The sequence below is a fragment of the Galleria mellonella genome, unplaced genomic scaffold (assembly GCF_026898425.1).
Source record: "Galleria mellonella isolate WM207_F2 unplaced genomic scaffold, CSIRO_AGI_GalMel_v1 utg78, whole genome shotgun sequence".
In the NCBI taxonomy this organism is placed as follows: domain Eukaryota; kingdom Metazoa; phylum Arthropoda; class Insecta; order Lepidoptera; family Pyralidae; genus Galleria; species Galleria mellonella.
This window is the reverse complement of record NW_026442151.1, coordinates 5,997,455-6,022,473: the sequence shown is the minus strand read 5'-3', so window position 1 is coordinate 6,022,473 and position 25,019 is coordinate 5,997,455. Positions and strand designations below refer to the sequence as shown.

The 25,019-nt window shown below is 39.7% G+C and overlaps 3 protein-coding genes across 3 annotated transcripts; 2 read left to right on the top strand and 1 right to left on the bottom strand.

Moving 5' to 3' along the window:
* The first annotated feature begins 264 nt into the window (after positions 1-264).
* LOC113517230 (tetratricopeptide repeat protein 27) lies at positions 265-16,491 on the top strand. The gene is made up of 12 exons (XM_052901433.1): positions 265-506; positions 633-1,021; positions 2,474-2,735; positions 3,333-3,567; positions 11,336-11,560; positions 12,321-12,492; positions 13,034-13,109; positions 13,409-13,583; positions 14,154-14,340; positions 15,090-15,265; positions 15,784-15,931; positions 16,226-16,491. The coding sequence occupies exons 1-12, from the start codon at positions 446-448 to the stop codon at positions 16,487-16,489; spliced, it is 2,370 nt and encodes a 789-aa protein (XP_052757393.1). The 5' UTR covers positions 265-445; the 3' UTR covers positions 16,490-16,491.
* A 563-nt stretch (positions 16,492-17,054) lies between these two features.
* On the top strand, positions 17,055-21,402 carry LOC113517501 (rabenosyn-5). Its single transcript, XM_026902186.3, has 6 exons — positions 17,055-17,609; positions 18,181-18,328; positions 18,609-18,826; positions 19,403-19,597; positions 20,581-20,838; positions 21,194-21,402. Exons 1-6 carry the CDS (start codon positions 17,187-17,189, stop codon positions 21,266-21,268), a joined length of 1,317 nt encoding a protein of 438 aa, XP_026757987.1. The 5' UTR covers positions 17,055-17,186; the 3' UTR covers positions 21,269-21,402.
* Positions 21,403-22,084: 682 nt separating this feature from the next.
* LOC113517336 (dynein axonemal intermediate chain 4) lies at positions 22,085-24,355 on the bottom strand. Its single transcript, XM_026901991.3, has one exon. It carries the CDS (start codon positions 24,284-24,286, stop codon positions 22,085-22,087), a length of 2,202 nt encoding a protein of 733 aa, XP_026757792.2. The 5' UTR covers positions 24,287-24,355.
* Between the last annotated feature and the right edge of the window lie 664 nt (positions 24,356-25,019).

Here is a 25,019-nt window from a genome sequence, read left to right as displayed (position 1 = left end):
GGAAGAGATTGCTTAGCAATAAGACCGCCTTTTGTACTACACTATACGTATTGAAAATTGTTTTAACAAATCATGTTATGTTGGTGCAATAAAGTGTTAAATAAATAAATAAAATAAATAAATATGAGGTACAGTTTTTATTTTATCATTCTTTCTATATAATTCCTTGTTCTTAGTCTATGAATTAAGAAAATAATAGCACCTGTAATCCTTAATCTATGACAGTAGTAGAAAATGTTAAATGTCATTTGTCAAATAGTTCGTTTTGACACTTTATAAACTTGATTCCTCACATATTGTTTTGACATTTATTTATTATTGAGGTTATCATATAAAGAATTTATTTTAAAAATTGAAATTGTATTTATTATAAATGTACGAATAATTATTACGATTTCAAATATAATTCAAAGTATTACCTAAGAAATAATAGTTGACTAATATTATGAAGTGTAGCGATAGCAATATTTTGCTTTTGTGCAATTTCGATGATCAACATGTTGGTGGTATGTACGTTTATTATATGTTAAAAATAATAAAAAATAATGAAGTAATAATTTATATGAATTATATTAAAAAATTATTTCCGCTAATCTGTCACGGCTAATCATAAATAATTTCGCACTTTTCAGATCACAAAGAAGATAAATTTATCAGTAACATGTGGTCTGGAATATGGTCAATAGATGAAACTGATGTATGTAAAACCTTATTGGATACTAAACTTGACATAGATTCGCTTGTACAATACATAAACTCATGGAAAGACGAAAATTGTATTGAACCAATCCTATGTATCGCAATTAAATCATTCTTGACATTTTGTGACCAAAATTGGAATCCGCACCCAGATAAATTGGATTTAGACAACTACTTACGCTCAAATTGGCCTAAAGATATTGATGCCACACTAAAACTACAGAGAGATTCGGAACCTGTTTTTGTAAACATTTTATATCCAGAACTTCTATATTTCTCTCTACAAATATTTAGAGCACTGTATACAATAGAGGAAAATTTGGTGAGTGTGATTGATAGCCTTTTTTTAGTTTTAAATTTTTTCATGACTAGTTCCTAAAGGAGTAGTAAAAAGTGTTTCGTTGACAATTGGTATCATGGTGAGTATAACCATGAGTATGCTAGCATATTGCTGAGCATATTTCAACTGAACATATAAAAGAGAGTCTACTAGTCACTCAATATTAATTTAGGTTTTTGTAGATATTTCTCCTCACTCAATAGTTTGTTGGAAATTTGAATTGACACAAAGTTATTGGTATCAGTCAAATTTAAAATGACCATATCTATTCATATATAGAATCATAGTATATGGCTGGGTCAATACATTTGCTTTTGTATTCAAATATTTTATTATTTTTTTTTTAATGGATGATAACAGAATGGTAACCCGGCCTGCTCTAACGGTATACACTGACGGGGCACCAGTGAGAGATGATAGGTGAGAATGAAAGTGCAGGTCAGTTAGCCATCATGATGAATAAACTTGGAGTTCAGCGCAATGATTTCCAGGGGGGAGGAACACATGGAGGTCAACCTGACATGATATATTGTTAGCAATAGGACTAGTAGTATGCATTACTAACATACCCTTCCCTCCATGTTTTATTGCCACAAGTTATATCTGATGTAATTAAATGAGACAGAAGCATTGTCTATTATTGCTACTTGTTTAGATCAATTATATAACTGATTGTAATCTATTGCTTTGCTTCTTTTAAGACAAAAAGTATATGCTAATCTGTCTTGGATCTATCTGTCTGCCAAATTTTACTCAAATCTGTCAATCAATTTAGTGAAAGTCATCACAGATATTACATTGTAATATTAAATAATTATATTGTAAATTATAATGTAGTGTCTGATTGTTTGTAATCCATACAAATAGCCTTATATCCTAATATTATTAATATGAAAGTTTGTATGTTTGTTACCTCTGCTAAAAGGTTTTTGTAGTGATCCATTAAGCCATTAACAGCTAGTGTCTTAATGGCTTAACCAGTTACTATGAAATTGGGCATATACTTACTATGCAGGATGGAGAAGGACACAGGATAATTTTATCCTTGTCAGTGAAACTATCCAGAATGCGCAGATAAATTTGTGGGTAAAAGCTAGTATTTTTTCTTTAATCTAATTTTTGTTGAGGCTTCAGTACACCTGGGTGCCACCCTCAAAGAATAAAAGCTATTTACGTTATAATATTAAGTGAGATAGGTCTTTTATAAATGAGGTAAAAATAGAATGTGTTACTGTACTTTTTATACTATACATATATACTCTATATACTCTAAAGGGATAAAGCATAATACACCAATGTGAGATGTGAAAAAATGAACTTTTTGGCCGAAGTCACTATAGTTGGCTTATATCTTTTTATGAGAAAAAACACATATCCAGCATTATTTAATTATTACAAAGATGATGACGAAATAAGGTTTTATATAATTTTCAGCTGCACCTCTGGTGGTATTTCAGAACAATAGTAGTACATCAGAGGGCGCTGGAGGACACCAGTGCAACACTGTATGCTGAACTGGAGCTTATCATAGCAAAGCTTACAAATGAGCTGCAGAAACTACAGGACAAACCAAGATTACAAATTTTGCTGTCTCTGGAAATTGCACAGGCATTTCTGATTTATGCTAGGATACATAAAGTTGAGGAGTACTTATCAAAGGCAAGAGAAATAGCTGGCTTGAAGCTGGAGCTCACAGGTAAATATACATTTCATCTATTTTACATTTCCAGTAGTCAACATTATAATTTTTATCAGCTGATATTGTACTCAAACAATATGTATTAGTTCTAGATTAGGCTTAAAGATTATGTATATTTATGATCTAAAAATTACTTTTAAATCATAAATCTATTGATATAAAGTTGTATTAACTTACAATTATATATATATATACTATAACAAAACTGGCCAGGTGCAATTTGAACTTACATGCTGAGGGTTCTGTACATTAATATGACCTTTATAGCATATCTTATATGAAATAGAGTCTTGATAGTTATTATTAGTGATACTACAATGTAATAATATTTAATTTCACATTTGTTGCAATAAATTTTGCATATGTAAAACAATTCCAAATTTTAAATCAATAGATATAAATGCTGTGATAAGTCTTCCTTTCTAGAGAACCATAGTCATTGTTTTAGATTTATAATAATAATAATTGTTAAATAACTTTAAGTATAGACACAGCATTTGAAATATGTATGTATGTATATTATTATATATTTTGTAATACATTTTTTCAAAATTATCATAATTGTGTACAACATCCTACATTTATTTTGTACAGGTATATTAGGTAAAAGAACAAAGTTTCAACAGCGATCTTTACCACAATTAGCATTATTTAGTGAACTGGACTTGAGTGTGGATCGTCCGTCAGCTGAAGAAAGCCATGGTTCATCAGAGCTTCCACCAGAGATTGAATTACAAGACGATGTGCGACTGAATAAGATTGATTATAATGAGAAGATTACCCAAGCAGAGCTACCCAGCTTGGAGCAGATTTTATGTTTGTTGACTGTGTAATTACTCTTTTTTTATTTTTTTTAATACAATATAGAATGGCAAACAAGCTAACAACCCACCTGATGGAAAATACCTTATTACTAGCAATATACTCTATTAGGTCCACATCCATGTGATTCCCGCTTGAAACTTATATTAGTTAATAGTTTGTTGAATTCGTCATGATAGGCTGATTGACCTTCTTTCATTCTCACCTAGAGCCCCGTCAGTCACCATTTCACTTTGACCTATAAAAAGAAGTCACTCTGATTCCCATGGTACACCATATATACATTGCCAATCTTGAGGATCATATTGCCTTAAATGTACTTTTTCCGTTTCTTAATCATCCCTTCAATGCTGAGTGTTGAGGCTTTATTTATCATATAAATTATCTCTCTTAATCTGTGAATTTATTATTTACGACAGTGAATCCATTTATAAAATAAATTAATTACCATTTTTGTAACATACTATTTTTATTATCATGACTTATTTACTAATTTTATAAAATAGATGTTGTTCGCGACATTATTTGTATATATGTAATCGTAATTTATAGTTGTTAAGTCCTAGTTAATCGTTTCTGTATTCTGTTATTTTATATAGATTTACATAGATTTAAGATAGTGTAAGTTAAATAAAGTATTCCTTTGCGTGTTGTCATTATTACCTACGAATAGAAATTGTAACAATAAATAGAATTAAGAAATTGTAAATTGAAATAAAATAAATAAATAGACGCTATAGAGTACCGATCTGAAGAGACACGCGTCTCGTTCATTTTCGCCCCGTCCCGCTCGCACAGATCGCTATCGCGAGTTGGAAACGTTATCGTGCGAGCGGGCGGGTATAAAGATAGGCCGCCTCCCGTCGAGCGGCATTCGCTTCCGGGCAGCGGCGCACTACACTCGAGAAGAAATAGGACAAGAAGAAAAAATACTCTCTTCAGACGGTACCGGAGGCTTCAGAATAGTAATCCCTGTGTTTCACTCCAGCCTGAACCAACGCCCCTACAGTCCACGCTCACCGTACGGCAGTCCACACCGTTCATTGTGGTCCTTCGAGAAGCCGGATTGCTGGAGGAACACCGTTGGTACATCGAGAAGCCGGATCGCTGGAGGAAGACCATTCTGAAGCCGGATCGCTGAAATGCCGACTACGAGAAACATGAAGTCGTCGCAACAAAAAATCGCCGTCACCGAAGCCACAACGTCCGCCGCCACCACGTCGACTACGGCCGCCGGAACGCTGTCCGTCGCTGCCACGCCGTCCGTTGCTGCCACCACGTCGTCTGCGGCTGTCAGAATGCCTTCTGTCGCTGCCACGTCGTCTACCGCCGCCACCACATCGACTGCGAACACGTCCGGCGATACGACGACCACAGGAGCCACGGAGACTACCGAAGCCACAGGAACGACAGAGGAGACAGCAAGGAAGAAGGAACCGAAGCACGGCACGGCACGCACGGTTCGCACCACGGCCTCGCAGAAGAAGAAGGCTCTGGCCAAGGCACGGGAGGAGCTACTTCGAAAGGAGGTGGAATTGGCCGCCGCACGTGTCGCCGCCCTGGAAGCCGAATCAGAGGACGACGAGGAAGTAGAAGACGACGACGCTACCGTCAGAAGAGAACGAACGTCGGATTGGGTTCGTCGAAGCACGCTGGCACTCACAATGGAGCCGCATGTACCAGAGATAGAAGAAGTCACCGGCAAGCGTCAGGGGTTCGTCCCATCGAGACCCGTTGAAGAGGATTCGAGAGCGCCGCCGCCACAGCCGAGCAGCGACGCACTTCACCGGGACCACGCACGCCACGTTGACCCACATGCCGCCATGCCTACGATAGCAGCAGCGATGCAGTCGATGAAGAAAGAAGAACCGGTGCTGAAGGTGGGCATCGATTGTAATGAGTTTGCGATCGCCATGCAGATGGCCGCTCGCAACATACTGCCCTCCACAGCGTCAAGAGTCACCGAGTTGCCAGTCTTCAATGGATCGTCGAGCGAGTGGTTACCATGGAAGATGGCCTATGAAGAGAGCGCAAGTCAACTCACAGAACAAGAGAACCTAGCAAGACTGCGCAGAAGCTTGAAGGGGGCCGCAAAGGACGCGGCACGCTCCCTATTCGTCGGGTCTACGACCGCAGAAGAAGTAATGAAGATGTTAGCCGCGAGGTTCGGCCGCCCTGGAGCACTCGTCACAGCCGAACTGAACAAACTCCGCGCGCTACCACGACTCTCGGACAACGCAAGAGACGTCTGCCTCTTCGCAAGCAAGGTGCAGAACGTCGTCGCCACGATACGAGCGCTGAACAAGAGTCACTACCTATACAACGAAGAAATAGTGAGAAACGTCACAGAGAAGATGCCGTCGGTACTACGCTTCAAGTACTACGATTTCGCCAACGACCAACCGGAGGGACAACCGGACCTCATAACACTCTCTCAGTTCCTGCAAAGGACCGCCGCACGATGTGGAAACTTCGCCCCCGCCGAGGAGATACCGTCCGAAGACCGGCGGGAGTCCGCTCCTAGGAAGACGGCGAAGACATACACGACGCAGGAGAAACCCGCTACACCACCGTGCCCGATGTGTCGACGAGAGGGACACGCTCCATCGGACTGCAAGACGATGAAGGAAGCGGACACATCGGCGAGATGGGAGCTAGCGAAGACTCATAGGCTGTGTTTCCGTTGCCTCAAAGTGAGAAGATTTCGCCACGCCTGCAAGAGCAAGAGATGTGGAGTAGATGAGTGCACGCAGACTCATCACCCTCTGCTGCACACCACGCGACAACAGCCGGAGAATGAAGTGACAACACACGTCGTCGAGGACAAGTCCGCCGCAGTCACCGCATCGGCAAGGGAAAACGACAAGATCGCGTTCCTGAAGATCCTGCCGATACGAGTCACCGGTCCCACGGGAACGTGCGACACCTACGCGCTACTGGACGACGGGTCGACTTGCACCATCATCGAGACGACGGTGGCGGAGCGAATCGGTGCTACGGGTCCCCCGCACCATTCTACATGGAAGGTGTGGCCGGGGCGCGGATCAACGCAGCTCAATCGACGCGTGTTCACTTCAAGATCCGCGGGCGGAATTCACAAGAATACACAGTGGGGGCACGGACGATGGACAGACTGCAGTTATCACCGCAGTCGGTACCACGCAGCGTCATCAAGGGCTGTCCACATCTGCGGGACATAGAGAGGGAATTGGTCTACGAAGAGGGCAAACCGACGGTACTGCTGGGGCAAGACAACTGGCACCTACTGCTGGCCCACGAAGTCAGAAGAGGATCCGACACGCAGCCGGTCGCATCACTCACCGACCTGGGATGGGTACTGCACGGTACGAGTCGCGGCAGGACAAGACAGCAGGTGCACAGAATCAGCCACATAGTGACGACACATGAAGAGGAACAATCGATGGAAGAAATGATGAAGCAACATTTCGCGCTCGAATCGCTGGGAATCGCACCGAAGAAGTCTTACAATGAAGAGGAACGTCGCGCCCTACGCATTTTAGAGGAGAAAACTCGTCCGTTACCGGCGGGAGGATACGAGACGGGGTTATTATGGAAGAAGGACGACCCTGTGCCGCCGGACAACTACGAATCGGCAATGCGACGTCTCCAACTGGTCGAAAGGAAACTCGACAAGAATGAAGAAATTAAGAAGAGGTATGAACAACAAATGGACACGCTACTCAAGAACGGGTATGCCGAAGTCGCCCCGCCACGGAGTTCCCAACGGGTGTGGTACCTGCCACACTTCGCCGTCATCAACCCGCAGAAACCGGGGAAACTGCGGATCGTGCACGACGCAGCAGCCAAGACGAAGGGCATCAGTTTGAACGACATGCTGCTGCCGGGCCCCGACTTACTTCAATCGCTACCGGGGGTCCTCATGCGGTTCCGGCAACGACGGGTGGCAGTCACGGCGGACATAAAGGACATGTTCATGCGGGTCACCATACGGGAAGAAGATAGGGACATGCAACGGTTCCTGTGGCGAGGAGATCGACGAGAGGGTCCACCTGTGGAATATAGGATGAAGAGTGTCATATTCGGCGCAACATCGTCACCGTGTACAGCAATCTACGTCAAGAACAAGAACGCAGAACAGTACAAGGAAGAGTTCCCGGAGGCAGCAACGGCGGTGGTCATGAACCACTACGTCGACGACTACCTCGCCAGCTTCGACACGGAAGAGCAAGCCGTACGCGTCTCAAGACAGGTCGCACAGATCCACGGTCGAGCCAACTACTATCTCCAACGGTGGGCGTCGAACTCGCATCAAGTGCGCGCCGCGTTCTCCGACACCGGCGGGGACAGCGTGGTACAACTCGACGCGGAGAAGATACTGGGGATGGTATGGCGACCTTCTGAAGACACCTTAGGCTTCAACTTCAACGACCACAAGCTTCCGCCACAGATAGCCAGCGGGGAACAGACGCCGACGAAGAGGGAAGCGCTACGAGCGATTATGTCGCTGTTCGATCCACTGGGCCTCGCCACTCCCATCACCATACAGGCGAAGAAGATATTGCAGGAGACGTGGCGTACCGGTATCGACTGGGACACCGAGCTGCAACCACGGGAAGCGGACGCCTGGCGGAGCTGGATGGACCACGTGCGACGGCTGTCCGCGCTGGAGGTGCCGCGGTGCTACCCGGAGGTAGCCACGGCCGATACAGCGGAGCTGCATACATTCGTCGACGCCAGCTCGGACGCGTACGCCTGTGCCGTGTACTGGCGGGCCGTAAGCGCGACCGGCGAGGTCCACGTGTCGCTGATCGCGGCAAAGGGACGAGTGGCCCCACTCAGCAAGGTGACCACGATACCGCGACTGGAGCTGCAAGCGGCCGTCCTCGGGTGTCGCCTATCGCGCACGGCAGTCGAAGAACACGACCTGAAGCCCGCTCGCCGAGTATACTGGTCGGACTCACGCACCGTGCTCGCATGGCTACGCACCGGTCCTCGCGCATACAAGCCGTTCGTCGCGCATAGAGTCGCCGAGATCGTCGAAGAAACGAAGACGAACGAGTGGAGATGGATACCGACGCGGCACAACGTAGCAGACGACGCCACACGCGACCCACCGACGGACTTCGGCTCGCAGCATAGATGGTTCCGTGGGCCGGACTTCCTGTACCTCCCCGAAGAGCAGTGGCCGCGTGAAGATAGTACGAGCGACGATAGTCAAGCGGAAACGGGAGAAGAACGCGTACACAAGCTACAGAACGCGACGCAGTTGTCTATAGCATTACCCGATCCGTCACGTTTTTCTAATTGGTTGAAACTTGTTCGCAGTTCAGCACGGGTGTTGCAGTTCATCGACCTCCTGCGACCGACCAGTCAACGCTGCACCGCCATCCGAAAGAGAAACAAGAAGAAAGAGAGCGCCGACCCCACTTGGACCCGCACGAAGAAAGTCGATAGAGAGAAGACGAAGATGAAAATCAAGAACAGCAATAGTCCATCTGTGTGTTTCATCCCCATAGACACACACTACCTAGATCGCGCGCGACGGCTATGGATTCGCGCGATACAACAAGAGGCGTTCGGCGACGAAATCGCAGCATTGAAACATGGGAAACAGCTGCCGTCATCCAGTCGACTCATACAGCTGTCGGTCGTCATAGACAACGACGACATTCTGCGACTTCGATCGAGGATAGCAGCCGCCGCCGATCTGTCAGCCGAGCAACGAGAGCCCCCATCGTCGACGGAAACCACGCCTGGGTGCGCCTATACATCGCATGGGTGCATCGGAAACTTCACCACGGCGGCTTCGAGATCACCACGAACGAGGTGCGACAACACTTGTGGGTGTTGCGCCTACGACACGCCGTCCGCAGTGAACTGAAGAGGTGTCAGCTGTGCCGCCTACGAAGAGCAAGACCGGCGCAGCCGTCAACGGGCAACCATTCACAGAGCAGGCTGGCGCATCATCAACGACCGTTCACGTTCACCGGCCTAGACTACTTCGGGCCTATGACCGTGACAGTGGGCCGCACTCGCCAGAAACGATACGGAGTGCTCTTCACCTGCCTAACGACGCGCGCAGTCCACCTAGAAATCGCCGGCAGCCTCAGCACGGACTCCGCCATAATGGCCCTGCGGCGCTTCATAAGCCGCAGAGGGTGTCCCACTGAGCTATGGTCCGACCAAGGCACCAACCTCAAAGGTGCTGACGTCGAACTGAAGAAAGCAGCCGAGGAAGCCATCCAAGAAGAGTCATCAGTCCATTTCATCCGGTGGCGCTACATTCCCCCGAGCGCACCCTTCATGGGAGGTGCGTGGGAACGGCTGGTGCGTAGCGTGAAGACCGCACTAGCCGCTACGTTGAACGAGCGGGCGCCCAAGGAAGAAGTCCTCCACACTCTGCTGGTCGAGGTCGAGCACACCCTCAATAGTCGACCGCTAACCCACGTGTCAACATCGGCAGACGACGACAGCGCCCTAACCCCCAATCACTTCATATTGGGCGGTCCATCGCGCGTCCCACTGCCAGGCAGCTTCACAGAGAGCGACGCGGCAGGACACAAGGAGTGGCGTGCCAGCCAGAGGCTAGCTGACTGCTTCTGGAACCGGTGGGTGAAGGAGTACCTACCCGAGTTGCAACACCGGCGGGAGCCCCGAGCTACACACGGAGCCATCAAAATGGACGACCTGGTCCTAATAGCTGATGGGACCTTGCCTCGCAACACGTGGCCGCGAGGCGTGGTGGTGACGACCTACCCTGGACCAGACGGCGAGATCCGAGCAGTCGACGTGCGGACGAACAAGGGCATCCTACGGCGACCCACTAAGAAGCTGATCATACTGCCCACATCGACATCGAGCGACGCGAACACGAGTTAACTCCAGCTACGAGAGCTGCGGCGGGAGATTATGTTCGCGACATTATTTGTATATATGTAATCGTAATTTATAGTTGTTAAGTCCTAGTTAATCGTTTCTGTATTCTGTTATTTTATATAGATTTACATAGATTTAAGATAGTGTAAGTTAAATAAAGTATTCCTTTGCGTGTTGTCATTATTACCTACGAATAGAAATTGTAACAATAAATAGAATTAAGAAATTGTAAATTGAAATAAAATAAATAAATAGACGCTATAGAGTACCGATCTGAAGAGACACGCGTCTCGTTCATTTTCGCCCCGTCCCGCTCGCACAGATCGCTATCGCGAGTTGGAAACGTTATCGTGCGAGCGGGCGGGTATAAAGATAGGCCGCCTCCCGTCGAGCGGCATTCGCTTCCGGGCAGCGGCGCACTACACTCGAGAAGAAATAGGACAAGAAGAAAAAATACTCTCTTCAGACGGTACCGGAGGCTTCAGAATAGTAATCCCTGTGTTTCACTCCAGCCTGAACCAACGCCCCTACAGTCCACGCTCACCGTACGGCAGTCCACACCGTTCAGATGTACTAAATTAATTTTTATAACTGCCCACAAGCAAATGATCTACCTTATAGAAAATAGTATATTATAGGTTATTATAGGTAATCGCCACCTACAGATGTGGACTGAACTATCAACATCACAGTGTACTCTGTGACATCCTCATGGGTTATTATACCTGAGGACTAAGGTGTTATACCTTCATAGTTTCATACCATATAATTTCACTGCCCGAGAGATTGAATATTAGCGTTATTGCTTTGCTAGAGAAATATACGCATTTTTAGTAATACGCCTATGTCTTACAAAATTCGAATATCAAACAAAAATATAAATTTAATTGAGTATTTTGTTTCTTTTTTTTTTTCAGACAATACATTCAAAAGTCACAGCCCAAAGACGATTTGATGTATGAGGAGCTGCAGCCGTACATCGAAGCTGTACTATCACAGAAGAAAGGCGCGTGGGCGACGCGCGTGGCCGCCCTGCTGATCCGCTGCAAGCTGGAGGCGGGCCACAAGCGGACCGTCGAGCGCGCCATGCTGCAGTGCGAGACTATTGTCAACGACCGCACTGGGGTCGCCTCCACTACCAGGTCAGATTTCTATCATACTTAATACCACAATCTGGGAGGGGGAGAGGGATTGTTAATAACTGACCCATTGCTAGCAATACACCCTCAGGTCGACCTCCATGCGGTTTTCCCTGGAACCATCGTGGTTAATTCTAGTGGAATTCGTCACGATGGGCTAACTGACCTGCTTTCGTCGCCACCTATCATCCCTCACTAGTGCCCCGCTAGTGGATAGCGCAGGCGAGGTTACCATTCCATTATCACCCATTAAAAAAAACCACAATCCTGAGGAGAAAGGTCTTCTCAAAAACGGGGTCTAACAGTCCCATTGCTAGCATTAAACCCTATCAGGTCAACCTCCATGCAGTTCAGCCAGGAAACTGTTTTGGTTAATTCTTGTCAAATTTGTCATCCATCCCACGTAATATTGTCATAGTCGTAGAATACTGACAGATCTTTATATGCAATAATTGTCAGATCCGTCAGTATTCTACGACTATGACGATATGTGTATTATATAGTATAATTTATAGTGATTGGTTAAGCCGTTAAGGCGCTATAAGGAACAAATAAACTCACTTTTACGTTTATAATATTAGTAAGCATGTAAACATGAGCATGTTTTTTTTATTTTATTTAAATTTGTTGTGCCAACCCCAAATAATATGCTTATTTATTAATTTAATTGACTCTATATTGCATCGAAATAATGCATAAAAATATACAATAATAATGAGAAAGTTCAATGTTTAAAAGATGATATTAATGATTTACTTTTCAGATTGTCATATCTTTGGGCGAGCGGGTTACAACCTGCTTGGTCTTGGAGGCAGCAGCTGGCAGACCTCTACGTGAGCTTGGGTCTTATAAAAGCAGCGCTCGAGGAATACCAGAAGCTACAACTTTGGGAGGATATTATAGTATGCTATACCATATTACAACTACGGCACAAGGTAATTACAAAATATGTATTTGTATGTTACAATTCAGAGACATTATGTCTGAAACAGCGAAATTTAACAATTTTCCCCAAGGGCCATCATCATATTGGCCGTTATTCGTCCACTCCTAAACATAGACCTCCCCCATAAGGGGGTTTGTCCCAGTACTTGCCACGCTTGACAGGCGACTTGGCGATCGCAGTTAGGCTTTTGGTGATGTTTTAAGGGCCATATATTGATATAATTATAAAGATTATTTATAAGATGTTTTATTTAATAAAAATGTTAATTTATATTGATGGGGTTCTGACCCCTGAACTACTCGCAAACTGTTTCGGCCTTCTAGACAAGTGGCAAGCGAATTCTCTCTCTTCGTCTCACGGACTCGATAGCGATGTTGATTCCATCGACGAATTCGCTTGCCACTTGTCTAGAGGGGCAGGTTACAAACTTTTCGCCCCAAAAATGAGGATTTAAAGTTTAAAAGATATTTTGTGTAAAACTACTCAAATAAAGTTTATTTAAATTTAAGACACATTTTTTTTTATTCCAGGCAGCGGAGGTCATTCAACAGCAAATCGATGTAAACCCCACAGTGAAATTGTACTGCTTGCTTGGCGACGCTACAGGTATTGTACCTTTTTTTCAATCAACTTGAATAGGGGCATCTTTTGCAATTTGACTATTTTTTTTTATTATTGAGAACTATATTTTAATGGTTATTTTATAATCAAAAAGTTTTTATTGATCTCATAATAATTTTATCAAATAAATAATTTTTTTATGTTCGTCGTGTATTATTTATGTTACCATGATTTTCACTGGTTAGCTTTTTTGCATAAAAAATTTGCGATTAGGAGCGACAGAAATTTCGAAAAAAATTGTGATAATTAATAAATATATAATTTTTCAATTATCTATTACACAGATGATGTATCCCACTATAAAAAAGCATGGGAGTTCTCAAATCGTAAAAGCAGCAGAGCTCAGAGACACTGGGGCAACTTTCTGTTCAGCCACAAGGAGTATGAAGAGTGCATTCCACATTACGAGAAATCAGTCGAAATTAATTCTATACAGGAGAGTGTTTGGCTCAGATTAGGGTAAGTACATATTTAATATATCTCTCTATTTCATTATCTCACGTCCATTACATTTGGAGTCGAATGCCCTCATTAGCATTAAGATTGCCGGTTCCGATTTTGAGTCAACTTAATGTTTATTTGGTTTTCTTTCTGTTCGTTTTGACTATAATCCGATGCATCCGAACCTATTAAGAGAAAGACCTAAAAAAAACTATCATTTCTGAACATCGTATTGGGAGGGGGGGGGGGGGGAAGGATCGTTCTAATTCCAGGATGCATGCGTAACTTTGCAAAGACATATTTGAAAGTACAAATGTATCTTTTTTTAAGGGCCAGGCCTCACTTGAAAGTAGTTTTAAGTATGTCAATGTTACCTCCTTCTACTGTACTAAAAATTAATTATGTATTAGTATTAAAATAAATGTAAGTTAATATAAGTGATTTTATTACAAAAAATTCTGAGTAACAACGTATCAATAAACAAGTCTATCTTAGGTAACATTGCATAATCAACTCGTTTTAGTTTTTCCATTGACGTAAACAAACTAATTCTCATTATTATCACTATTATAATATATATATTTGCAGGTACGCAGCATTAGTGACTGAAAAATGGGAGACGTCAGCGCGTGCGTACCGTCGTTACACGTATCTCCAGCCGAACACGTTCGAAGCGTGGAACAATCTAGCCAAAGTGTACGTCAAGCAGGGAGACAAGAAGCGTGCTTACAAAGCGCTGATGGAGGCGCTCAGATTTAACTATGACAATTGGAAGGTACTGTTTTCTGTTTATAAGTATAAGTATTTAGTATGAAGTTATAAAGGTTACAATTCAGCCAGACAAAGTTTTAATGTGGTCCAGACGTGGTCTCAAGGTGGAACAGACTAAACCACTGAAACATTCAAATAGATGTGGTCCTTGTAACAAATAACAGCTTGTTTCAAAATAACATGTTATATTGAAATAGTCTTTTAATAAGACTGTTTTAGAGCATAGAACAGCTGCGATCTCTTTCTAACATAGGTTAACTCCATATGCTAGATACGATAAGAGCATGTTTCGTGTTAAGTCGATGTGATCGGTTATACAACTGGAACAGCTATTACGATTTCAATGGAACGGTACCGATTTTTTTAAAATCTGTTATTGTGTTTGGCAGTTCCGATATATGCCTTACCTCTATTTTCCAATGAATGTTTGGATCATTTAAAAATGACTCTTCACGTGCTTTGAAGGGTATGTAAAGTTGTCATGTAGTAAAAACACATATAGGCCTTCGTATCATAAAAGGGAGCTAGAAATTTAACGTCAGATAAACCATTCTATTATCATCTATTAAAGATATACTTTGACAACCCAATTTTTTGTTATTTATAATGGAATAATATTTCTGCCAGCATTATTGATTATATTACTTTAATATAAACATATTTCATTGTATTTTACCGTTTGAATTGTGAAGAGAAAATAAAATGATGTATTATTATTATTATTATATTGGCTTTTGATAATGTTATTTTTAGTTATGGGAGAATGTAATACTAGTTAGCATCGACACCGGCCACTTTGAGGACGTAATACGCGGCTGCCACCGCATGCTAGACCTCCAGCACAAGTATGAAGATATAGACGTGCTGTCGCTTCTCGTTCGCGCTATCGTGCAAGATGCTAAGGACGCTGATGGGAATAGTACCGCCAGGTAATTGCTCAATTACAATAAAAGAACATCTCGATCTCATAATGATGAATTTGGGTATGTCGCGGTTTAACCTACCACCTCATTTTCCAATGGTCGCTGGTTCGATTCCTACACAATGCAAATATTTATATTCATAAATAAATATATTTATTTATTTGTTATAATTTCTTTTTACCTTTTTGTTTTCTTTGCCTAAGTGTTTATATATTTTTTAATCACCTTCAAAAAAGAAGGAGGTTCTAAATTTGATTGTGTTATTATGTATATGTTTGTTTCCTCAGAACTCCATCATTTTCGATTACATTCCATTGGGATCTTATTGACCCTACATTTTATTGTTAAAATTAATTTAATAACTATCGGTTTAACTTACGTGTAATTAGATGAAAAAAAGCTCTAGTAGTTCCGAAATCAATTCGTGATCCTTAGTTATGAACGACTGACGTGAGTACGAACTTGACTGACAGTTAGGCTCGTGCTCTCGTCACAGTACCCTACATTATTTTTCTTTTTTTTAGATTAAGAAAACGGGTGTTGGAATTATTTGGTCGAATCACATCAGTACATCAGAATAAGCCGGAGATATGGCAGCTGTACTCAGATTTAAGTCCAACTTACTTGTTAAAAGCGCAGCGACTACTTAAAGCTTATAGAGGTTTCACACAGGTAAACAACGTAAAAAGTTAATAAATCAATTTAAATAATTTTTTTTTTATTTTATTAATGTTTTTATTATAATTAGAGACAATTTGATATTATTTGTAACGTTTTTATAACGTCTTTTATAAACTAAGCCATTAAACAGTAAAAATAAGGTTGCCTGGAAGATTTTTGCTATTTATTTAGCAATAATTTATTTATTGTGGATAGTTTCACATTTTCCGGAACATTTTAATTTTTAAAACTAACAATGTGATCCCTTACCAACTATATTAAATGTTTGTGCTTTCACATTTTCAGAGTGACTGGACCAACAGCCCCGAAACATGTAAGAAAGTCATAGAACTCGCTCAAACGCTTCTTGACTACAGTATGAAAGCTAGGAAAGAAACAGAAGACAAAGAAAAACTGCAATGCGATCAACAACTGTCGTCAGCCAGACTGACTGCGCAAGGTGTCATACGCGCCGTCGAAAAGCAAGATTGGCCAGAAACGAAAACTGCCCTAGAGGAATTGAAGAATGTTTTCTCTGAAATAACTGAATATATGAAATCAATTATGTAAAAGAGTGTTTATTTTGTAACATAGTATTGACGTATCCCATCAGTACCAGTCATCTATATCATCAGTAGCAGTGTTTCACTCTCACATTCCTGCAGTCTATTTTAAAGGTAGTTTGATATTTAATAAAAATGAAATTTGAACATACGCAACGCGTATAAGTAATTTTTTAATGTAATGATAAAATTATCTAATGTCGTAAACGTATCGACGCTGTCTTTTTTGTACAATTTAGGAATAAAATTTACTTAATTCCTAAGAGTGTTATAAAGGATCGTTTTAAATTATATTGCATTCCAAAGAATTGGAATAAAGAGAGGCAGATGATGTTAGTCAGATATTTTATTAATTTATTTTTTTTATTACAATTAGTGCATTAATTTCTAACTGAAATATAAAAGGTAAATCCATTTGTAACTTATAAAAAGAATTTATTTCAAATTTTCTATATCTACGAAGTATGGGACTTAAGAACAAGGCCAATCTTTGCTGGGGACATAATTTTATTATCTGTGGTCGTCATATGTCAATTGATTTGTGCATTATGCATCAATTTGTCTCACTGACATTGACAGTTAGTCTTGGTAATTGGTGGGAGTGATTCAATTACATTATTTCAATTTACTTTTCTAGTTTATATTACCATTATTTTTTATTAATTGTGGTCTTAGAATGTACAATTGAAAATTAAATACCGAGAATGGCTGCTGCTGACGAGGATAAAATATTAGAAGGCTTTCTTTGTCCTATTTGTAAAGCTGACTTGAAATCAGCGTCACAACTAACGAGCCACTTTGAGAATTTACACCAAGAAGAACAAGATGTTCTCAAATCTCTAAAGGATATATTTGGTAAAGCGAAAAAGATTATATTGAATAGTGACGATACGGATTTGAAAGAAACCTTTGATCGTGCGTTAAAATTTAATCAACAAGAGCAATATTATTCTCAAGAAGAACAGGTAATAGGTGTGTCCCGAAGTTCTACCGACTATTTTAAGGCTGTACGGTCTTCGAGACTGGAGAGGTATGCGACGGAAACTAATAATTTGCTAATAAGACTAGATAAATTAGTGTGTAATATGCCAGAAGAACCAAACCAAAGAAAACAGCATGAACAGGAAGTAAGTACTATTTCTATTAATATGTAAGTGAGTTTGTTATATGTTGAACTTTAACAGCTACATTAATTGTCAAAAAATTTGGCATACATGTATTTAGATGAATACTTTGTGTACAACTATTTCAATATCATCTAAGTTGTACTTTTATATTAATTTATATTTAATTTAACAACTTCAGTATCAATGACTTACATAGTCATACACTTATAAATATATTGGTTATCTGTATAGAAATAATTAATATCTTAGCATAATTTAAATTGATTTTTATGATACATTTGAAATTTATGTATAAAAAGTAATTAATGATAATAAAAAATTATGTCAAAATAAAATTGACATAAATCATCGGTTATCTTGTTTATCTCCAGGTGATAAATCACAACCTTGTAGTGTTATGTAATAAAAACAATGGAAATAACCTTTATAATAATTTAAAATATTTGAACAATTTTCCTAATTTACTTTTTTATATAGAACTTTTCAGTGAAAAGTTAAAAATAAATGTAATTAAACCTAAAAACTACTATTTACTGAGGCATGAGTCTAATTAAAAAAAAAAAATTTGCAGGTTGTACCATGGTTGGATGGGACATCAGTGAAACTTTGTCCAAGCTGTGCTAAATCTTTCAACCTGACTAGAAGAAAACATCATTGTAGATTGTGTGGCTCCATTCTTTGTCATGATTGTTCTGTGTTCCTTGATTTAAAAATTGCTAGTAAGTCTTTTTCATGTTCTCTATTATTCAAGTTTTTGTTTATCTTAAAAAATTAATTAGCTATCCATTCTGAGTTAGATCGAGCCAAGATTGTATCAAATTCCTTAAGAAACTGCTGAGCTTTTTGAGATCCCTATTATGCAAACTCAGTCTTTATATTTGTTTTAATAAAAAAGTTATTTGCACCTAAATTGATCTATGTCCTATTGTAATACAATGACAAGATTAAGAATTATATAAATACTTTTAGGTACAATATAAGATTTTTTTTAAATTTTAGGAGGGATTGTTGACCCATCAGCCTCTCAGGTTTCCTCAGAACCAGATCCTGATTCAGAAAGGTCACGGCTACGACTTTGTGAGCATTGTTATAAACTAATAGAACTACGGAAACAAGTGCAGGAGAGTCGGAACGCTAAGACTGTATTGATGACAGCTTATGAGCAGATGAGAAGTTTGATGGAACAGGCTAAATCAGCTGTTGCTATGTATGAAAAAGTTAGTATAGCAAACTTTTTGTACCATCTTGATAAATTACTGTTGATAAAAACTTATTCTGTGCTGTATAACATTTCAACTGTGGAATACAAGTGGTATTAATTAAATATATATATATATATATATATATATATATATATATATATATATATATATATATATATATATATTGATCTTATGATAATTATCTTTAGTAATATTATTTCCAACCAATGAAGTAGGCTACTTCCAGAAGGTGTACTAAGATAAAATATATACCACATTTTTAGTTAGACTTATAGAAATACTATTGTAAAAATTGCATTCAATTTTGTGTAATAGTTTCTGTGTGATAACATAACAAACATTTTTGTGTAATGTTGGATATACAGAGAGAAAATACTATAAATTTATGGTTTCTATTGCTTTTATTAAGACCTCCCAAATTTAAATTCTTCAAAAATATCTCCCATCCATAGACATCATCCAGTTACAATTTTACTATATAAGTAAGATCATATTAATAATTATCAATATATTATTATAATAATATATTGGGCATACCATATTCTGCCTTGTAAATATTTTTTTTTTCAGATGTGTCAAAGTTTATTTGATGGCGAGACAACATACAACCTTTCTGATGTGAATGCAATGCGTGGTCGCATAGGCAAGTTAGCAGAGGGTATTGACTTACTGAGCAAGCAGATAGCTAGTTTCCCAGCAGAGCCTGGGACTAGACAGTTAAAGCTACAGAATTCTATTAGACAGGCTGCAGCACATTATATAAAGGTATTAGCCTACTTGGCAAATATTATTTTGCTCTTACTGGGTTTTTTTAATGAGATAGAAACTGTTCCATCTTCCAAATTGAAACATGCAATACACACAAAATGGGGGGGGAAAGGGATTGTTAGTAATGTAGACTGAGAATCCCATTGCTAGCAATATACCCAACCAGGTCAACCTCGTGGTTCTCCCTGGAAACTATCATGGTTAATTCCTGATGAATTCATCATGATGGGCTAACTGGCCTGTTTTCATTCTCATCTAGCACCCTACACTGGTGCTCCGCCAGCGCATCCCGTTAGCACAGGCGGGGTTACCATACTATTTTCACCCATAAAAAAAAACGCATAAAATGGATGAGCATGTATGGAAATTATAATTATTCATGATCTTTTTATATTACATATATTATTAAGATATTCTCTACCATTCATTTAAATACATAATAATAATCGTACTTTAAGATTTTTTTGTACAAAACAACCTGCTTAAATAGTAACAAAAGTATGGGACCAGTACATATATAGAATGCAAAAATATCAAAATTCATACAGAATTAGCAGTTTGTATATCATACTTAAACACTGCTATTAGTAATGTACATTATGTCTCTGTTATGTGCATGGTACTGCTCATGTCTATAGGCGACGGTTACCACTTTCCATCAGGTGGGCAAAAAAAAACCAGTTGCATAAAAAAAAAACAAATTATTTAAGATTATTTTCCAGACTGGGCCTGCCTCCTTAAAAATGACACTTCGTGTACTCTACATAATTAAATGCTCTGCTCATATGATCTGAGATGGGCACGGGATTAAGGTTGACTGGAAGAAATCTTTTAAGGGATAAATACATCTGTGTACATTTTTGTTTTTACCTAATATATGATTATGTATAAATATATATCATATATTTAAAGTGATTGAACATATATACAAAAAAATATAAACAAATAAGTCTATATATAATATATATTGTTTATTTTAGGAGGATCTCATATCCCTCCGCAAGTTACCAACAGAAGCTCAAATAGAGGAAGTCCGGCGACAGCGGTACGAGCGTGCCGAGAGGCAGATACAAATGGAGCGGCAGCGGATGGAAATGGAACGCGCTGTGGACACGGCCGGGCCCAGCTCGTCCAGGGTCCAGCACAATGATGTCGACGATGACAACCCGTTGATCGAGCAAATGAACATCATTAGAGGCTACATCAAGGAAGCTAGGAAAGAGCTTAGGTTTGAAGAGGTATATTGATTATTCATTTATATATCTAAATAGTATTTTCTTATACTACTATGTTAACAAACCGGCTATGGACCCATCTGATGGTAAGTGGTCACTGTAGCCTATGGATGCTTGCAACACTAGGAGTTGTCTTGCGTGCGTTGTCGATCCTGAAGAAACCTTATTACACCTTTTTGAAGAATTTCATGAGCAATTATTTAACATAGATAATAGGAATAAGTTTTAAAAAATAATAAGTAGTCAGCCTTGATAGGTGGTAGTCTAAGGTGATCTTTTTATAATTTACTAAACAATTCCATTTAGTTCAAATTTTGTGTGTTTTGGCCAAATATTAAAATATTAATTTTGTTTACAGGTCGCAATATTAGAAGCAAATCTAAAAGATCTGAAGAAAGAATATCACTTACAAATGCTCTCTAACAAAACCTAGTCATTTTAAATTAAAATTATTAATTAAATATGTTATTCCATTTGTTTTATATTTAATAAGCTATTATTGGTTAGTTGTAAAATTTGTACCTAATTATTTATTTTAGGTATAAGAAATAAACAAATTTACAAAAAGTATGATTATTTCTTGATCACACCTTCCTATCTGTTTGTAAAGAAAAAAATAGTACAAAATATCATCACGGTCTTTTACAGGTTAGGCACAGAAAAATAGGCGGCTAATGGCCATTTGGTCCCAAAGAAATTTTATTAAAATCAATTTAGTAGTTTAGTTTTTAGATCAAAATAACTGGCTTCTCCACATTTGAAGTCGTTTTTTTTTTGTGGGACACAATCTTTAATTATTACTTTTATTATTTATTTTGTAACTTTCGTGAGCGAACTACTATTTTATAATTATATTAATTTACTAGTATTTCTTTTTTTTTCACTTTACCTTAGGTGGGCAGCAGCTTGTTTACCATTTTAAGTAGCATAAAAAAAGTTTGGTCCACAATTTAGCCCACATGGTACTATTCACTGTAGTAAATCCTAGTCAAGGTATACCATATACCTATTATAAATATCTCCTTTGTACGAATGTACTATACCGATTACGACTGAGTCCATATTCCGACTCACGCTTGGCAGATTTACGGGTGGCTGTAACCACAACCTTTTTTGAAGGATGGATCCGCGCTTGTGCTAAGTTTACTTGCTACCTGATCAGCTGAAATTAAACGCAGTTGTACAGTATCGCACGAATGAGACCGCCATTTCTTTTTGAGGAGTAAACCTATGGTTATTGCGGCAACAGTCACTTAAGTTGTTCTCTAAACTTCTCCAATTTGTCTAATTGCTTTAACAACTGCGGCCTCGTACATAATGCCTTCTTGATCGCTTCGTCGAGCATCTTCCGTTGATAGAACGGCGGGAGTGGCGTATCCTCCAGATGGAATGTATGGACACGCCCCACGCTGTCTCCCACGAACACGTTGTCCCCAGAAGCTGAAAATCTTATATACGATAATACAACGTGTCCCGGAAATGTATACTCCGCACAGGGGATGTGTGTCTTTCGTCGAAGGTCCCAAATGGATAACACGTTTTCACTGACGGATATGAGGATTGTGGCGTTGATAGGACAGAAAGCGATGCCGTATACCGCTGATGAACAGTTCAGCGTCATTATGACGTCGTCCATACCTTCCATCCATAGTCTGATAGCACCGTCAGCACCACAAGAAACCAGCAACGTTTTCATGAACCGTGAAAACTGTATATCGTAGACCGGACCTGCGTGAGCTCTAAAAACTTCTATATGTTGATTTAAATAATGGGTGGAACATTTGTGAATACAACCCTCGTCAGTCCCAATAAAGTAAATATGGTCGATAGTTGGATGCCACTTCATGCACAGAGCGGCCGGGTATCTTGTTATAGGGACGTCAACTTTCAAGCAAGGTTTTGCTGTTTCTATACCTTTCATTTTCCCTTCGACGGTCGATATCCGCATCATAGGACTGCAAATGAAGTCGTGTGTCTTCGTGCTCGTGAGTCTGTTAATTCTTCCATCCTGACAAGTAGTCATGACGAACTCGCTATGGCTTTCCATGACGCGCCAGTTAGTGACCCATATAGGCTCAAAGCAAGGATTTGTGTCGCGTTTACTTTTTGCTAGGATTTTAACCGTATAAGATGTTATATCTAAAATTAGCACATCGCCATTAGCAAAGCCACAAGCTAACCAATTGGGCTTCTTTTCAGAGAAAGCTACAGAAGTTAGCGGGTCTTCAAAGTAGTACAATCTCTCTGGTTTACAAGGATTCTTTGTGCACCATACACAGACGATACCTTTATGATATTCAGCGTAACAGAATTTACCATAACCCACAGCTAAAATATTTGGATTTTTGGGATTGAAAGAGATCCCTGTTATTGGCCGGTTAGTCGTCTCTTCACACTCTAAAGTCCATAGAGGTTTCATAGAATAAATATATACTAAATCTAACGACAGTGGATTAATGCTAACAAGACCACGGAATTTCTTTTGGGCCTCAGAATACTCTGAAGTGGACAGTACGCGTTCTATTAAAAGTGCCGCATCGTAAAATTCTGGTGTTTTTGCAATTTCCTCTAAAGTTTTGCCTTTTCTTTCCTCGTCTGATTCTGACACTAGTGATTTTTTTTTACGTAATAACTTTGGTGCAGCCGATTGGTACATGACCATCTCATCAGGTTCTTCTTTAGTCTTTACTTTTGAAAGGCGCGCGTAAGTATCATGCATGTCCCACGTGGACGCGAATGCAAAAGCATTTTTCTTCTGGGGTCTAGTAGCTAACGTATGGCGAGTTTGCGTAATACATTGCTTAGTTTGCGTTTCTTCTATCACCATTTTACGATTTCTGCCTTTTCCGACGGTAATGTATTGATAATATTCATTTTCTTCCTCAATAGCACTGTTTTCTGATGTTCCCTTTTCATAAGAAAATGATGGCAGTTCAAATAAGAAATGCGTTTCAGTTTCTTTAAGAGTAACAAATATTTCTGGTGGATAAGACATTATTGGTATTCTTTTAGGTAAATAAAAAGCTGAAGGGGCTATCTCTAAATCTATATCCTCCGCTACAAATTCTTCTTCAGTATTGCATGTGTAATCGATACGGATGTCGTCAAGGGAGATGGTAGTCGCATATAATTTCATGCCTGCGTCAGCTGCTATTTTGGATTTTGATCTAGAACCCTTTATTCCCACGTCGCTCCTAACCCGCTGTTTACTTTCAAAGGCTGCGTGTGTAAATGTGTCCTCCACGGTCACGTAATCTGTATCCACGACGTTATCTGGTGTCAATTCGACACCATCTACCATTACGCGATATTTTTGCCGTTTATCCATAAATGAGAATGTCAATTTGCTAGTTTTTGATGAAGACTCTTCTATGAAGCTGATTCGTGAATGTTCCGTCTTCGAGATAAATGTACTCGGAACTGATGGGGTAGTTACAGTTAACACAGACATTTTTTTTTTCTATAATTTATTATCTGAAATGTATAAATTAAATATGTCTAATAAAATAATTAGTTGATAAAAAATTCGAATTGATTACTAATGTGACGTCAAAATGTTTATGTTAAACGTCATGACGGTTCAGTTACATAATCGTAAAAAGTTTTTTTGCATAAAATTAAAATCTATTACAAAGTAAGCTAACATAGATGTTATTTAATTACTTAATTGAGGTTCCGTAGACCATATCGCACGCCCTTCTTGTTGCTTTCTGGTAAGCCAAGCGCACATCCGCTTTCGCGCGTGGCTGCCTTACCAACTTTGTATAACATATGGTAAACATTAGACATCTAACTGCTAATATATTATTTTCTGTATGAAAAATTCAAAATAGCTGAGACTTCTATGGAAGATTTACACGACAAGAGTGAAAATCAAGCATACGGTCCTTTTATTATGTTACAGTCCATAAACGCTAGTCTTATATATGAGTTCTAAAAAAACTGATTATAGGCACACAGGAAATAATAAAGAATTAATGATTTTACATTACTTTTAGTAAGTACTTACGCAATACCACATTTATGCAATCTCCATTTCTAGGTTAAAAAGAGTTTCTCTGAGACTATGAAATTAAAATTGTATTGCCTATCACGCGAATTAAATTTGACGACCTCTGTACCGCTAAGCGTAAAATGAGATTCCTGGTTCGATTTTCATTTGAACAAATGCAAAAAATTTAACA